The sequence below is a fragment of the Cnephaeus nilssonii genome (assembly GCF_951640355.1).
Source record: "Cnephaeus nilssonii genome assembly, chromosome: 2".
NCBI lineage: Eukaryota > Metazoa > Chordata > Mammalia > Chiroptera > Vespertilionidae > Cnephaeus > Cnephaeus nilssonii.
This window is the reverse complement of record NC_137073.1, coordinates 12,794,565-12,811,099: the sequence shown is the minus strand read 5'-3', so window position 1 is coordinate 12,811,099 and position 16,535 is coordinate 12,794,565. Positions and strand designations below refer to the sequence as shown.

Here is a 16,535-nt window from a genome sequence, read left to right as displayed (position 1 = left end):
CATACTGGGATTGTGAGCTCAATTCCCGGTAGGGGGCAGCCGATCAATGTTTCTATCTCCCTCTTCCTTTGTCTCTCTTTAAGGTCAATAAAAACTTAGGTTTTAAAAAGAGGGGATAAATAAGAACTACTTGCTGAACTTTAAAAAACAAAACTAATCTTTAGCCTTAGCTGGTTTGGCTCAGTGGATAGAGCATCGGCCTGCAGACTAAAGGGTCCCAGGTTCGATTCCAGCTAAGGGCACATGCTAAGCCCACTGGGGGCTTGCAGGAGGCAGCCAGTCAATGATTCTCTCTCATCAATGATGTTTCTATCTCTCTATCTCCCTTCCTCTCTGAAATCAATAAAAAGTATATATTTAAAAAATAAAGTAAGTGGAACAAAAAATTGATGTTTCTATCTCTTCCCTCCTCTCCCTCTCTAAAAATCAATAATAATAATAAAAAAACTACTAACCATTATTTAAGCATAATTCCGAATGTATGTACTTTCTACTTTAGGTTGGAAAATGAATTTATTTTCTCATTAAATTTTGTTTTAATGGGTTTCAAAATTCTGTGGCAGATTTTTGGTCAAGCTGTTTCCATTTAAAAGTACTTATTTTGCCCTAACCGGTTTGGCTCAGTGGATAGAGCATTGGCCTGTGGACTGAAAGGTCCCAGGTTCGATTCTGGTCAAGGGCATGTACCTTGGTTGCGGGCACATCCCCAGTAGGAGGTGTGCAGGAGGCAGCTGATCGATGTTTCTCTCCCATCGATGTTTCTAACTCTCTATCCCTCTCCCTTCCTCTTTGTAAAAAAAATCAACAAAATATACATATATATTTAAAAGTACTTATTTTTAAAACTAATAACAAAAACTGCCACACATGCCCAGTCGGTGTGCTCAGTGGTTGAGCATTGACCTCTGAACCAGAAGATTATGGTTGGATTCCTGGTCAGGGCACATGCCCTGGTTGCAGGCTCGATCCCCAGAGGGGGACATGCAGGAGGCAGCTGATCAGTGATTCTCTCTCATCATTGATGTTCCTATCTCTCTCCCTCTCCCTTCCGCTCTGAAATCAATAAAAAATATATAACAAATAATTTTATTAAAAAATAAAAAACTGCCACACAAACAAAGAAACAAAACCCAAATGGTCCACAAAGCATTCTCCTTTCCTTCTGAATGCTTTACAGTGCGTTGTAATTCATTAACCAGTCTTTTGCTATTAAACTTAAATGGCCAATTGAGACAAACAGTTCTGGAACTGCTGAAAATGATTTTTCTTTATGAAATGATAATAGTAGTTAGGCTTATTAGACTTAAGAAAAACTGCCGAAACCGGTTTGGCTCAGTGGATAGAGCGTCGGCTTGCGGATTCGGGGGTCCCAGGTTCGATTCCGGTCAAGGGCATGTACCTACTGCGGGCACATCCCCAGTGGGGGGTGTGCAGGAGGCAGCTGATCGGTGTTTCTCTCTCATCGATGTTTCTAACTCTCTATCCCTCTCTCTTCCTCTCTGTAAAAAATCAATAAAATATATTAAAAAAGAAAGAAAAACTTTGGACCTGGCACATGTGGCTCAGTTGGTTGGGCGTCACCCCTTGCACAGAAAGGTTGCTGGTTAGATTCCTGGTTAGAGCACATTCCCAAGTGTCCTGAGTTGATCCCTGGGTAGGAGATGTGCAGGAGATAGTCAATTTATGTCTTGCTCTCACATTGATGTTTCTCTCTCTCCTCCCTTCTTCTCTCTGGCTTAAAAAGAAAAAAAAATCAGCCCTAGTTAGTTTGGCTCAGTGGATAGAGCATCGACCCACGGACTGAAGGGTCCTGGGTTTGATTCTGGTCAAGGGTATGTACCTTGGTTGCAGGCTTGATCCCCAGCCCTGGCTGGGGCATGTGCAGGAGGAAACCAATTGATGTCTGTGTCTCTTCCCCTTCTTTCTACTCTCTCTAAAAATCAATGAAAAAATATCTTCGGGTGAGGATTAACAACAACAACAAAAATCAGCCTGGCCAGGGTAGTTCAGTAGTTGAGCATCATTGACCTATTGCTGGAAGCCAATTCCAGCATTCATAATTACAAGAGTTTCATCAAAATGTTGATGAAACTTGGGGGCTCAACAAGGGCTGAGTCACATATGTAATTACCTGTTGGAATTGCTGGCAGAACAGAATGATTATCTACATGTTATTGCCTCCTGTTGGCCAAACACCTGAACAGCTGTAGGCTATTCCACAATCCGACAATGCTTCTGTACCCTACCCTTTGAAGTGTATTATCTCCACCTTGCCTTAGGACAAATTGTGTTAATAAAAAGCAGGGGTCCTGAGACAAGGAGAACGATGAACTTGGACCTTTAACTCTTTTAGCTGAAGCTCCTCTGACCCCCAATGCCTTTCAAAATTATCCTATGAACCTATGAACCAGGAGGGCATGGTTCGATTCCTGGTCAAGGGCACATGCCGGGGTTGCAGGCTCCATCCCCAGTGGGAGGCGTGCTGGAGCAGCTGATCAATGATTCTCTTTCATCATTGATATCCCTATCTCTCTCCCTTTCCTTTCTCTCTGAAATAAATAAAAATGTATTTAAAACATCAATAAAAAGTTATAATTTAAAAAATTGTTTTGGTAAAATAGACTCAAAAACCCCATGTTGTTCATAAAACTTTTGGGGAAATTATCCTTATGTAACCCAGATGTCTGGGCACCCTGTTCTAGTTTATGCTGGGACAAAGAGGGAAACTGATTTCTACACCCACAGTTCCCTACCAAACCACATCAAGGTTTTTTTGTTTTTTGTTTTTAATTTTTTTAGAGAGAGAGGAAGGCTGAGGGTCACAGAGAAAGAAACACCCAGGTGTCGCAGCTCTTCCTACAATTATTTGGATAAAATTGAATTATAGTGGGGTGTGTTTTGTGGGGGGAGGTGTCTTTTATTAACCTTTGGAAAAAAATTTTTGTTAATCTTCACCTGAGGATATTTTTCCATTGATTTTTAGAGAGAGTGGAAGGGAGGGGGAGAGGCAGAGGGACAGAGAAACATTGATATGAGACATATCGATTGGTTGCATCCACAAGCACCAACCAGAACCAGGGACTGAGCCTGCAACCCTTGACTGGAATCAAACCTGGGACCTTTCAGTTGAGGGCTGACGCTCTATCCACTGAGCCAAACCAGCTAGGGCACCTTTGAAATGTTTATCCAAAGTAAATATAATAATGCTCATTGTGGCCAGACACAGACTGTCTGTGGGAAAACGTCTGTGTCCTCCACTCACACCCCCCACACCCCCGTCCCTCTAACAGCCCTTCCCTCTGGGTGGTTGGACAGCACTCCACTGGTCCATACACAGAGAGCTAGTGAGAGGATCTGTCCCAGGGCGTTCCAGTCTGAAAATGGGATGTATCCACATTGTTCAGCCATTGGATTTTTCTATTTTTAAAATATACATATATTTTAAAATATTTTTTATTGATTTCAGAGAGGAAAGGAGAAGAGAGATAAAAGCATCAATGATGAGATGCCCCCCACTGGGTATCGAGCCCACAACATGGGCATGTGCCCTGACCAGGAGTAGAACCATGACCTTCTGATTCACAGGTTAACTCTCAACCACTGAGCCATGCTGGCTGGGCTCATACTTTTTAACCCTCAGGTGAGGATTTCATTGAGTCTAGAGAGAAAGGAAGGGAGAAGGGGAGAGACACATTGACATGAGAGGAACATCCATTGGTTGCCTCCAGTACCACTGGGGATTGATCCCACAACCTGGGTATGTAGCTCAACTGATAATTGAACCCTTCCATGCACTGGACGACGCTCCAAACAACTGAGCCACACTGGTCAGGACCTTGCATACTTTTTATAGTTACATAGCATTTTTTAAAATGTAGTCAAATAAGTAACTTTTCCTTCATGGTTTCCCACTTTCCTGTCCACGTTGCTTAAGATATTCTTTCCCATCTCTGTATTCTAAGTGATGTATTCTAAATTTCCTTTTTAACATTTTATTCTTGGCAGTTGACCATCCGATCTAGTTGGAATTCATTTTTTGGTGTGCCATGAGAGAATACAGAACTGTGTATATGCACATGCCTCTAGACAGAGTTCTCTGGTCGCTGGGCCTCAGTTTCCAATCTTGAAAATGAAGCCCCTCAAGGTGGGTTCTAGGGTTCTTTCCATTGCTAATGCTGTTATTTAGCAAAGATCTCTGGACTCCAGTCTAGGGCTCCTTGTCTACTTACAAATTAACCAACTCCCTAGATAGAGCACTGGGGTCAGAGGCATCTGCTACTTCCCCTCCTACCTGGTAGGGAACTTGGGCACAGGAAGCTCATAGGAAGTGACACACTCAGGGGAGGACCTTGGAGTGAGGAGGGCTGGTGGGGGGCCTCTGAGCCCAGCCTGGGGCAGGAGATGGGTCTTGGATGGAACAGTCCCTAGTGTTGACCACAGCTGCTGTCCCTAGCATAACTGGGTCAGTGTAGTGCACTAAAATCACAGCTCTATAAAACCCAGAACTGATATCTGCCCCTTTAAATCCAGAACAGCAGGAGAGAGGAAGGCCCAACCTGAAAATTCCAAAGGAACAAAGGGTCTCTTTTGTGCTTCACGCCTCTGGCTTCCTTCTTCCTTGGGCTTCCTTCCTCCCTAGGCCTCCACCCCCACTTTATTGGCCTTACGTGGCCTTGGGCTTGGTGGGTCAGCTTCTCCAGTTTACCTCACCCCCTCCCTCAGTATAAAGTTCAAAAGGTACAAACAGGTATAGCACCCCACCCCCACCCCCACTCCCATCACTAGCCACGTGGTTCCCTCCCAGCTACACCAGTGCCCTTGCTGCTGGAATCTTATTCTATGCCTTTGAAACATGTAAAAAAAAAAAAATATATATATATATATATATATATATATATATATATATATATATTAATTTCCAACAAAAGCGATCACTTTCTGCCCTTTCCTTTTCAGAGCTAAAGCTAAACATTTCCAAACAGTACATAGAGCTTCTGGGTTTCCTTTTGCAGTCGCATGTTATAGTGTTTGCGTCATGGTATGGGCATCCATGAATCGAATATCCCATCCCCTCATGACCAATCTCCACAGGGAAAACTCACAGCAGTGGAATAACTGAGGCAAGGCTACATGTACTCAAGAGTTCAGAGGCTTCCTAGACGCTCACGACACATAAGAATGTCTGTTGGCTCACAATGTCACCCTTCATGTGTGATCAAATTTTTTGATCTTTGCAGATTTGTTAGGTGAAAGAAAAAAAGATCTGGGAACTTTTTAATTTGAACTTAAAACTGTAAGGAGGGAGGTTGAGCCTGTTCCTGTTCATTTGCATTTCCTTTCCAGAAGTATTCTCAGATCCTTTTGTATTGGAGGATGGGTCTTTTCTCATTGATTTGTAGGGGCTGTTTATTATTAATCTTATTAAGATTGGCCCTTTGTAATACAAGGTGCAAGCCTGTCCTCTCCAGTTCTTGTCTTGGGTTTTGTTTGTTTTTTACTTCACTTAGGTAGTTTTGTTCTGCAGAAAACATTTCACCTAGTTGAATTTTCCAGTGTTGCCTCTAAAGACTTCTGAGTTTGGGGCCACATTTAGACATGCCTTCGCTTCTCCAAGACTCTAAAATCTTACCCAAGTTTTCCTCTAGTCCCCGATCATTTCCTATTTGCGCTTAAATCCTTAGTGTTTGGTGAGGAGTTAGTCCCACTCCACAATGTGAAATTCCCACATGTCTACAGAGCCTTCACCTTTCAAATGTGTTTGTGTATGTGTGTGTTTACACACACTCGTTTCAACTTTGCGGAGTGACAGCGCCGGAGTTCAGCTCTGGGGGGTGCACCGCCCTGGGGAGGCAAAAATGGGTGTGGGACTCGCCAGACTGTGCGGGGTCTCCGCTCCAGCCACTCGGCCTGCCCCGCCGCGCCTGGCCCACAATTCAGTGAACACACAAACACTCGCGTCCCGTGGGACCACCCAGCGCCTCCAGGAAGCATTTGGAGCTCTCTGAGCATCTCCCGCCGCCTGGAATCTCCTGTGCGTTTTAATTCCCGCCCCGAATTCCCGCCTCGGCCCCTTGTCCCCCGCGCGTTCCGCAGGACCGTCCATCTATCCCGCCATGCACACCCCTTCCTGCGCAAGCGGTCTCCCTCAGTCCACGACCTCGCTCTGACCCTTTTCCTCGTGCACCCCTCCGTCCTCCTGTCGGCCCCGACTGCGTCTGCCCACCTTCCCCCAACCCCGGCCTCAGGTCCGCTCCCCAGCCCCGCGTCAGCCCAACGGCACAAGTCGCTCCAGACCCCACACCGCACCCCGCCCCGCGTCACCCTGATCCCACGTAGCCCCTGATTCCGCATCGCGCTCCGTCCCGCTCTCAGCCCCGCGTCGCTCAGCCCCCCCCCCCCCCGCCCCACTCCAATATCCCCCTGCTGCGTCCTCCTACGGATCCCAGTCCCCGCGCGCCCGCCGCGCCCTGCGGCCCTAGCTCCGCGTTCCTCTCCAGTCGGCTCCTGGCGGGGCGGGGCCTCGGAGGCGGAAGTGCCCCGGGCGCCGGTGTCTGGGACCGGCCGGGACGATGGGAGCCCGGGGCAGCGGCGGCAGGGTCCGTAGTGGCGGCGGTGGCTGCCCGGGCGGCGGCGGGAGCAGGTGGCCAAGGACGCGGTCCGGGTAGTGCCGGGCCGTGCGCAAAGCCATGGGCTGGGCTGGGATCGGGACCCGGGGAGCTGCGGTGGCGGTGGCAGTAGCGGGGCCGCTGTTGCTGCTGCTGCTCGCTCGGCCCTCTCCTGCCGCCACCGGCGACATCAGTAAGAGTGGTGAGAGAGTGGGACGGTGGGTGCCAACCTGCCGGCACGGGCTTGGGTTGGGGTGGCGGAGCGGCGGGGGGCGGGGCCGGGATTGTGACTCACCTGGGGGCCTTTTTGCACTCACCTTAGCGCGGACTCAGTGCCCAGGTCCCCACCCCGGGTTGGGGGCGTAGGTCAGTCTCTTCCGTGTTCGAGCGATCGGGGTGTAAAGGACGCGCTCGACCCCTCCTCTGTCCCCAGGGTCGGGTTCGGCCTAACGGACCCCTTGGAGCGCGTCCTCCCTCTCTCTTCCTCCTTCTAACGCTGGGACGTGGTGGGGTCGAGGGGTCCAGGGGGACTCAGCTCAGGCTCCAGCTGAGAGGCCGCTGAAAAGAAGGGTTAAGCAGTGTGATTGGGGGAGGGGGGGCATCTGGTCTGGAAAGGGGCAGAGTTAAGAGAAAGTTGCATGGATCCTGGAGTAGGGGCCCAGGTGGGTGTCATGTTTCCACCCTTCCCACAGTGACCACCAACCCTAGTGCAGTCTTTCAACAGCTGCCTTGCTTCTTGGAGGGAGGTGGCCCTGAGGAGTTTGGTGGGCGAAGGTGATTTGGAGGAAATGGGTACTTCACTGGCGTTGGTGAACTTGCTTCCCTCCATTTGCATTTCCGCATTCTTGAGAGGCCCCAGTCTTCAGGGATTCAAGATGGTGCCTAGACAGGAGGTGCTGCCCATGGGGTTCTGCCTGGGGCTTGGGGGTGTTGAGTAAGCTCCCCTGACTCCCATGGCCTGGGACTCCTATGGGGCCATGAGGCCAGGCTGGCAGGGCTGCTTTGCAAAGGCCCAGATGCCCTCCCTCCCTGGGCAGTTAGGCAGCCATATCCAGCACAGCCTGGGACTAATTCACCTTGATTTTGGTGCTCCCAGCCCCTCCTCCTTTTCTGAAATCTTGCTCCTCCAAGCTCCTGTTTCTTTGAAGACTGTGCCTTTGGTTTCTGAGCTTGAAATGAAAGGCGGTTTCTCAGAGATGACTCCTGTTTAAGTTGCTCCATTAGATACTGCCACCCTTATTTTCTCCATCCTGGGGGGTGGAGTGGGGTGAGGGGTCACTGGTGGACAGTTTATGGAGATGGAAACCTGGGGCAGCCCCTCACCTCCCGGGCCTGCTCGAGGGGCAGACAGCAATGTAGCGCTGGCTTCTGGGAACTATGGGTCTGCAGGGGTCCTGGTTTGGAGGGTGCCCTCACTCAAGTTCCCAGGTCAGGCTCAGGAACGTTCTTTGTTCTCCCCACAACCCTGTGTCTTTGGAGGGGGCTATGGGGCAGGGCAGGGGTACAAACAGCCCTTACTCCCTGTTATCAGAAATGTGACTTCCACATTAGGCTCAGACTGATGTGTTAATGGCTTGGTATGTTTACCAAGATAACAGTGTGAGCATCTTGGGCAGGGAGATGGGGCTACAGAGATTAGGGGGTATCCTGGAGGGGCTCTGTAGCCCTGGGAGTGGGGACCACTGCATCTTAGGGTGACCTTGAGCACATCTCTGATCTCTTGTGCATCTGCTGAAACGTCACAGCTACCAGCTGGGTTCCAGCTGTCCTCAAGCTGGTGCTCCAGGGCTGGCGGGGCCAGAAGGACTTGCCTCTCTCAGGTCAGGGGGCTGTGCAGTGCAGTGTGACCTCCCCTTTGGGACCCCATCCAGAGGCTAGTCCCACTGGCTGACTGTTCCTCTAAGGCCCCATGGTCCTGAGGTGGGGGTGGGGAGCTATCCTGTCTCACCTCCCAGCCTTTGGCCCTTGTCATATCATCCTAGGGGCTGCAGGAGCTTCAGGAGAAAAGTTTGTGCTAGTTGAGTGGCTCCTAGCTACTCACCAGGTGGGACCTGGTGGCCAGCAGACACCCAGAAAGCCTGGAGGGTGTCCTGTGTGGAGCCTACCTCTGCCTAGCCCCCCATGTTGGGCTCCTCTGGAGCTCAGACTGTCTTTGAAAGTAGGCTGTTATATTTTCTCAAGGTTCCTCCATTGGAAGGTCAGGAGGCTGGCAGGAGAGCCAGCTGCTCTCCTGGCTCCCTTACCTGCTCACCTGACTCACACTGGGGGCCCAGGGCCTGCTGCTGGGGTTGTGTGAGCCAGCAACTCCTAGCAGGGTAGAGGGCGGCACCCCCAGCCTGGAGGAGAGTGAGGCTGCCCTCTGCTGTGTCCACAGGGTATTTCTTTCAGAAGCACTTGAACATCCATTAACCTTGGAGGGAGGGACACCCAAGGGGAGGTGCTATTCACCTGGACCAAATCGTGAGTGAGGAAACTGGGACCCAGAGAAAGGGTTGGATACCCAAGGTCACGGGGGGGGGGGGGGGCAGGGGGGGGCAGGGAGGGGGCACAAGGCCTAAGCTGGTACTGGGTTCAGGATCCCTGCCATCCATCGTAGAGAGTTGACTTGATCCCAGGCCTGGTAATCCACCTATGGGAGTGCAGAGCATGCCTGTTCTGTGGGAGTCCCAATAGGGAAGGTCCTGGGTGGGCACCCTCACTCACTCATGGGGCAGGTGATTACACTGTAGGACCCAGACATATGCTCTCATGGAGGTTGTGCCCTAGTCAGTGGACACTCCAGGAGGGGGCCTAACCTAGATGGGGCTTAGGCGTTTGTGCTGAGTCTCAGAAGCTCCTCAGAGCTGCTCCAGGAAATGTTGGTATGACAGGAAGTGAGCAGGGAGGGGAGCAGGGGGCTGATGCCACAGAAGTGGAGGGACGGAGAGTCACTGCAGGGATTGGGGTGTGGGGAGCCCCAGGTAAAGCCCTGGGCAGAATGGGGGCCAGCTGTCCTCTGGTCCCCACGGCTGGCTAGGCTTCCAGCCTGGGGTCGCCTCCACCCCAGGGTCTCTGCTTGCCACCTCTCTGGGTGCGGGGACTCAGGCTGTGTCCCAAATCATCACGGGCCTGAACTCTCTCACTTGTCAAGTGGGATCAGTTGCCAGAGGCACCTTCCAGGGGCTGGAGAGGGAGGGACAATAACCTTTGCCAAGGTGAACGTTGGAGTGCCAGGCATCCCAAGGGCTCTAGACCAGCCCACCATGGCTTCCCTCATCCTTTCTCTCTGGGGCCATGCCGGGGGAGAAGGGCCTCTGAATTCTCTGTTTGCCCCGCACATGGAGGTGGGGGCGCCCTGGGGCACCCGGTCTGGCTGACAGAGCTTTCTTCCCGCAGACAGCAGGCTGGTGTCGGAGCAGTTCTCGCAGTCCCCGCAGAAGCTGTCCTTCTACAGCTGGTACGGCAGCGCCAGACTCTTCCGCTTCCGTGTGCCCCCGGACACCGTGCTGCTGCGCTGGCTGCTGCAGGTGTCCCAGGGTGGTGACTCCACGTGTGCAAAGGTGGAAATCACCGTGTAGGTGCCTGCCTGCCCGCCTGCCCGAGCCTGGCCCAGGGCCGCCATCTGACGCCTGCCCTGCTATCCCCACCTCCAGGTACTTCCGATATGGTGCCCCTCCTGTCATCAACCCACTGGGTACCAGCTTCCCTGCCAACACCTCCGTGCAGCCCTCCTTCTTCATCAAGATGCTGCAGAGCAACGCTTCCATCAACATCTCCCACCCAGCACCTGGGGACTGGTTTGTGGCTGCCCACCTGCCCCCCTCATCCCAGAAGATTGAGGTGAAGGTGAGGGGGTCTGCTCGCCAGAGATAGAGGGGCAGGACACATCCGTGCCGGAATGGCTGGTCCCTGTTATTTACCTCCTCGGGGCAGACCTTGTCAAGGTTGTGCTGTAGCCCTGCCTCCCCACCAGCCATCCCCAGCTAGGTTCTCTGGTCCTGCCCTCCCCGCCCAACCTGGTCTGGGCTCTCTGCTCCTGCCCCATCCCATGCCTACGAAATTCCCTCCCCCGCCTCTCCTTCTCTTCCTAGGGCTTTATTCCCACCTGTGCCTACATCTTCCAGCCTGACATGCTGGTTGTGCGGGTAGTCGAGGTCTCCATCCTGGAGCCCAACACACCCTTTCCACAGACCCTCCTCTCCCACCCCAGCTACCTCAAGTAAGTGAGGGCCTTGGGGGAGGCCCAGCCTCCGGGTTTGATGGGGTGGGTGTTACCACTTCCTCGCTGTGGGTGAGAAAGGTTGGGTTCTGGGTCTTGAGGTCATACTGGGAAGTGGGGCAACCACCCTGAGTGTGACCAGTGAGGGGAGGTCATTGGAAGTCACAAAGCCTGAGCGAGGCCATCCCCCTTGGCTGCAGAATCTTCGTCCCCGAGTTCACCCAGGAGCTGCGGCTGGAGCTGCAGGGCTGTGTGTCCAACAGGAGCCGAGGCTGCCCCGTGCGCCTCACCGTGGGCTCACTTACCCTGCCCAGCAACTTCCAGAAGGTGCTCACCTGCACTGACCCCACCCAGCCCTGCCGCCTGCTGTTGCCCTCGCCACCCTGGGACCGGTGGTTGCAAGTGACAGCCAAGAGTCTGGCAGGGCCTCACGCATTGGTGGCTTTCAGCACTGTAGCTTCTCTCACAGGTGGGCTGCATGGGGAGGCCGGCTGGGCGTGGTTCTGCCCCCTGCCTTCGATCCCCAGCCCTTTTTCCAGCTGAGCGCCTTGTCCTCCTGTCAGTCTGCAGGCCTTGGATCATAAACTTCCAACATCTCCTGCAGAACAGTCCAAACCAGAGCCGCAACACTTCCAGTGGTCTGCTGCCCGCAAGCCCTGGCTACCAGGACCTTGGCAGGAGCAGCACTGTGGGTGGTGGCCCCTTCTGCCTTCTGAGCTACCAGGTCATGCGGGAAGACGTGGACGTGGTGTCTGTGCACTTCAGGCCCCTAGACAGGGTCTCAGTGCTGGTGCAGTCGGACATGCCTTCGGTGATGCGGCTGCACCTTAACACGGGCATGGACAGTGGGGGCTCCCTCACCATCTCCCTGTGGGCCAACAAGGTAAGCACCTCATGGCCCAGTTCAGCTCAGGGCTCAGATGCTCCCAGGATGAATGATGCTGCTCTCAGCCTTCCTGCACTGACTTTACCATTGACACTGGGTTGGGGTGGCCTTTCAGGTAACAGAATGACCCCAATAGGCATTGGACCAGAATAGGAGCACCACTTGCAGAAAGGGAGGCTTGTTTGTTTGTTTGTTTTTTAAATCCTCATCTGAGGATGTGTTTTTCACTGACTCTAGAGAGAGAGGGAAGGAGAGGGAGAGAGAGAGATACATAGAAGTGAGAGAGAAACATCAATTGGTTGCCTCCAGTACATGCCATGATCGGAAATTGAACCCGCAATCCTTCGGTTCACAGGACAAAGCTCTAACCAACCGAGCCACACCAGCCAGGGTTGAGAGGCCTGTTTTATAGGTCCCTGTCAGCGGTTTGAGGGCTGTGCCACTAGAAATGGGACTGTGGGTAGGATCAGGGGCTGGGTGTTGCCTGGCCTACAGGGGAGGGTCCTGGGTGGGCAGTGGGAGCCACAAAGAGCACCCAGCATCAGACTTAGGATTGACACTGCACGGCCGCCCCTTTCAGAGTGTGATTTCCAACAACACCTTGGTAAAGGTCTGCGTGAACGCTGCCTCACCCTTCCTCAGCTTCAACACTTCGCTCAACTGCACCACAGGTATGGGCAGGAGCATCTGGCTAAGTGACCCCGCCAGCCTCTCCAGCCACCTCTTACCAGGCCTTCCTGCCCCCTCTGCAGCCTTCTTCCAGGGGTATCCCCTGTCTTTGAGCACCTTGTCTCGCAAGGCCAACCTTATCATTCCCTACCCAGAGACGGACAACTGGTACCTCTCCCTGCAGCTCGTGTGCCTTCAGAGTCCTGAGTAAGTAAACTTGAGGGCTAGGGTGGGGGCCACCCACAGCTTCCAGGAGGGGGAATCATTGCATTCAGGACCATGACTGGGCTGCCTGCATCTGAGTCTGAAAGTGACCCAGCTTCCTATAAGCCGCACAGGATAAGTTGCCTTCTGGGAGGTACAAAGTTCTTTCCTTCTCCACATGGCCACCCCTCCTCGGGCAGCCCTGGGAGTCAGTCTCCTGAGGGGACTGGTTCAGCACAGCCCTAGACAAACTGGGATGCAGTGTGGTGCGAAGGGGAAGGGCCATCTTGGCTTCTGTGGGTCTCACAGCTGCTGTCTTCCAGGGCTCAGGGCTTGGGGGCCTCAATTCTGGGCTCATGTGTCCCAAAGCTTGACTGGAGCCCTGGCAGAGACTGGCCAGCAGACCTCGGCAGCCAGCTTTCCTATGGCCCCTTTCTCGCAGGGAGTGTGAGAAGTCCTCAGTCCTCGTGGAGACTACCTTGTCTTTGGTGCCCTGCTTGAATGACTGTGGACCTTACGGCCAGTGCCTCCTGCTACGCAGACATGGCTACCTGTATGCGGGGTGTAGCTGCAAGGCAGGTGAGGGCCAGGCCTGGATGCCTCCAGACAATACTATCGTTGACTTCTCAGCCCTGTGCCTTCCTCTAGGAGCCCATCCCTCTCTGCCAAGGCTGGAGAGCACTCTCACAGAACAAGAGCAAATGCCTTCTCCCCACTCCTGCCACATACCTCCCCCATGCAAGCACAGAAAGGCACCCCCAGAGATGGTACTGCCTCTGACCTTGGCCTCCTCTGCCCACACCGCCCACAGACATGTCCCATACCTGACTCACACCTGCCTACATCTGCTCCATACCTGCCCACACGTGTCCCACACATATCCCACACCTGTCCCATACCTGCCCCACACATTCCTATACCTGTCTTACACCTCTTTACACCTGCCCATGCCTGCCTCATAGCTGTCTGCCCCTGCCCACACCAGCCTATACTTACCCACACGTGCCCCACTACCTATACCTGTCCTAGCCTGCTCCTAGGTGAGAAAGGGACTTCTTTGCAGGGCTGTGGGTGAGGGTGGGCTCTGAGGTTCAGAAGTGCCTCCCCCCATTAGCCTGGCCTCAGTTGCCCACCCTCAGCCCGCTCAGCATTGCCCTGCCCACAGGCTGGCGTGGGTGGAGCTGCACGGACAACAGCACAGCCCAGACTGTAGCCCAGCAGAGGATGGCGGTGCTCCTACTCACCCTCAGCAACCTCATGTTCCTGGCTCCCATCGCCCTCTCTGTGTACCGCTGCCTCCTGGTGGAGGCCTCCGTCTACGCCTACACCATGTTTTTCTCCACGGTAGGCTTGCCTGCTCCCTTGGGGATGGTGGGGAGGTCTGGGCCTCCGCTCACCGCCCTGCCCTGCAGTTCTATCATGCCTGCGACCAGCCGGGGGAGGCCGTGCTGTGCATCCTCAACTATGACACCCTGCAGTACTGCGACTTCCTGGGCTCTGGAGTGTCCATCTGGGTCACCATCCTCTGCATGGCACGGCTGAAGGCAGCCCTGAAATATGTGAGTGACCTCCTGACACCCGGGTCTGGGTTCTGAGGGAGCAGAGGCCCTTGCATGCTGAGGAAGAGATCAGAAAGAGGCCCTTGCATGCAGAGGAAAAGATCAGCTGCTGCCATTAGAAACCTCCCATCTTTTTTTTTTTTTTTTTTAATATATTTTATTGATTTTTTACAGAGAGGAAGAGAGAGGGATAGAGAGTTAGAAACATCGATGAGAGAGAAACATCGATCAGCTGCCTCTTGCGCACCCCCTACTGGGGATGTGCCCAAAACCTAGGTACGTGCCCGCAACCAAGGTACATGCCTTTGACCGGAATCGAACCCGGGACCTTTGAGTCCGCAGGCCGATGCTCTATCCACTGAGCCAAACCGGTTTCGGCCCATCTTTTGTAATGTCCAGTCTCCCTCTGGAAGAAGCCTCTGGCAGCTGGAAGGGACAGTGCTGGCTGCTTGGAGGATTCCAGGAAAGGAAGGTGGAAGATAGGGTTAGGCAAGGACCTGTCTAGCCTGTTTCTCTCTCAAGGCTCTATTTAAAGGGATGCCTAGAGCCCCAACCCAGGCCAGACCTCCCTGAGAAGCCCCGGATGTGCTCCTGGAGTCTCCGGTGCTGAGAACACTTTGGAGCTTTTTCTGCCACAGCCGGGCGTGGCTGATGGAGACATGTGACCCGGTGCCTTGCCCGGCTAAGTTGTGCCTCAGGATGAATCAGTATCTAGAGGAGAGGTGCCTCCCTCCCTGACAGTGGAGCAGAACAGTGTGCCAGCAGCTCCAAGGGTGCGGGCAGAGGTGTTGGGGGGCAGTGGGCCAATAACAGGATGACCAGCATGCCCAGGCCACATGCTCCTGCTGGACCTTGTGCCATCACGGACAACGTTGGCCTAGGGCAGGCGTCCTCAAACTACGGCCCGCGGGCCACATGCGGGTGTTTTTGCCGTTTTGTTTTTTTTACTTCAAAATAAGATATGTGCAGTGTGCATAGGAATTTGTTCATAGTTTTTTTTAAACTATAGTCCGGCCCTCCAACGGTCTGAGGGACAGTGAACTGGCCCGCTGTTTAAAAAGTTTGAGGACCCCTGGCCTAGGGTTCCTGTGACCTTGTGGTCGTCTCTGTGCCTTGCTCAGGTTCTGCTTCTCCTGGGCACGCTGGTGTTCGCCATGTCCTTACAGCTGGACCGCAGGGGCGCCTGGAACATGATGGGGCCTTGTCTCTTTGCCTTCGTGATCATGGTCAGCATGTGGGTAAGGAGCTCTTGCCCAGATCCCGTATCCTGGTAACTAGAATAAGAGAGTGTTGTCTCCCCCACAGACCCCCTGCTTTGGAAGAAGAGAGCCTGGTCACTGATTCTGGCAATGTTCCTGGTCCTGAGTCTGAGTCCTCCATATATATATATATATATTTTGTTGTTGTTGTTGTTAATCCTCACCTGAGGATATTTTTCCATTGATTTTTACTGACAGAGTAGAAGGGAGAGGGAGAGACAGAGAGAAACGCCAATGTGAGAGAGACATCAATTGGTTGCCTCCCCCACATGCCCCGACCAGGGCCAGGGATCGAGCCTGCAACTGAGCCCGTGCCCTTGACCAGAATCAAACCCGGGAACCTTCAGTCTGCAGGCCAACACTCTATCTACTGAGCCATACCGGCTAGGGCAAGTCCTCCACCTTTGCTGAGGCCTGGGCACTGGCACTCAAGGCCTTGTGTGGCTTCATGCTGAGGCCCAGTCCTGAGGACCCGGCAGGTCTCTGTGCCCTTGAGCCCCTTCCGAGTATTGCACATCCATGGTCCTGCTACCCATGGGTGGGCCCCTGGGAGGTACAGCTGCAGCCCCTGTGCCAATGCTCTCGTGATGGTTCTCTCCAGGTGTACCGCTGTGGGCACCGGCGCCACTGCTACCCTACCTCCTGGCAGCGCTGGGTCTTCTATCTCCTGCCTGGCATCTCCATGGCCACTGTGGCCATTTCCATCTATGCCTCCATGATGACCAGTGACAACTATTACTATACCCACAGCATCTGGCACATGTTGCTGGCAGGAAGCACGGCGTTCCTGCTGCCACCACGTGACAAGCACACTGAGCCCTGGGCCTGCTCACAGAAGCTCACCTGCCACTATCAGATCTGTAAGAACCACCAGGAAGAGCTGTACACGGTGACATGATGCAGCCAACTCAGGGACATGCACAGCTTTGATGACAGCCTCTCCAGCCAGGGGCAGGACCAAGGGAGAGGGACCCTGTCCAGATAGATTTCCAACTGAATAAAATGGCCCTGCTCACCCATTTGCTTCCTCCTGCCGAGGAGAGGACCACACCCCCCCGATTCCCTAGCGCTTCCGGGCTGCCAGCTGACCCCATCCTCTGCAGGTCCCAGCTGGTATCTGCAATAGCCCCTGGGGCCAGGGCCTGGTTGCCTGGA

The 16,535-nt window shown here is 53.6% G+C and overlaps 1 protein-coding gene across 2 annotated transcripts; it reads left to right on the top strand.

The window, feature by feature from the left end:
* The first annotated feature begins 6,549 nt into the window (after positions 1 to 6,549).
* PGAP6 (post-GPI attachment to proteins 6) lies at positions 6,550 to 16,460 on the top strand. Of its 2 annotated transcripts, none has more exons than XM_079790834.1 (13): positions 6,550 to 6,807; positions 9,981 to 10,041; positions 10,238 to 10,430; positions 10,676 to 10,803; positions 11,004 to 11,272; positions 11,367 to 11,686; positions 12,270 to 12,360; positions 12,442 to 12,565; positions 13,005 to 13,141; positions 13,728 to 13,906; positions 13,975 to 14,121; positions 15,243 to 15,359; positions 15,982 to 16,460. In XM_079790834.1, the coding sequence occupies exons 1-13, from the start codon at positions 6,687 to 6,689 to the stop codon at positions 16,276 to 16,278; spliced, it is 2,184 nt and encodes a 727-aa protein (XP_079646960.1). In that variant the 5' UTR covers positions 6,550 to 6,686; the 3' UTR covers positions 16,279 to 16,460. The 2 variants fall into 2 exon arrangements, with proteins under 2 accessions (XP_079646960.1, XP_079646959.1); XM_079790833.1 differs by having other exon boundaries at positions 9,981 to 10,158.
* The last annotated feature ends 75 nt before the right edge of the window (positions 16,461 to 16,535 follow it).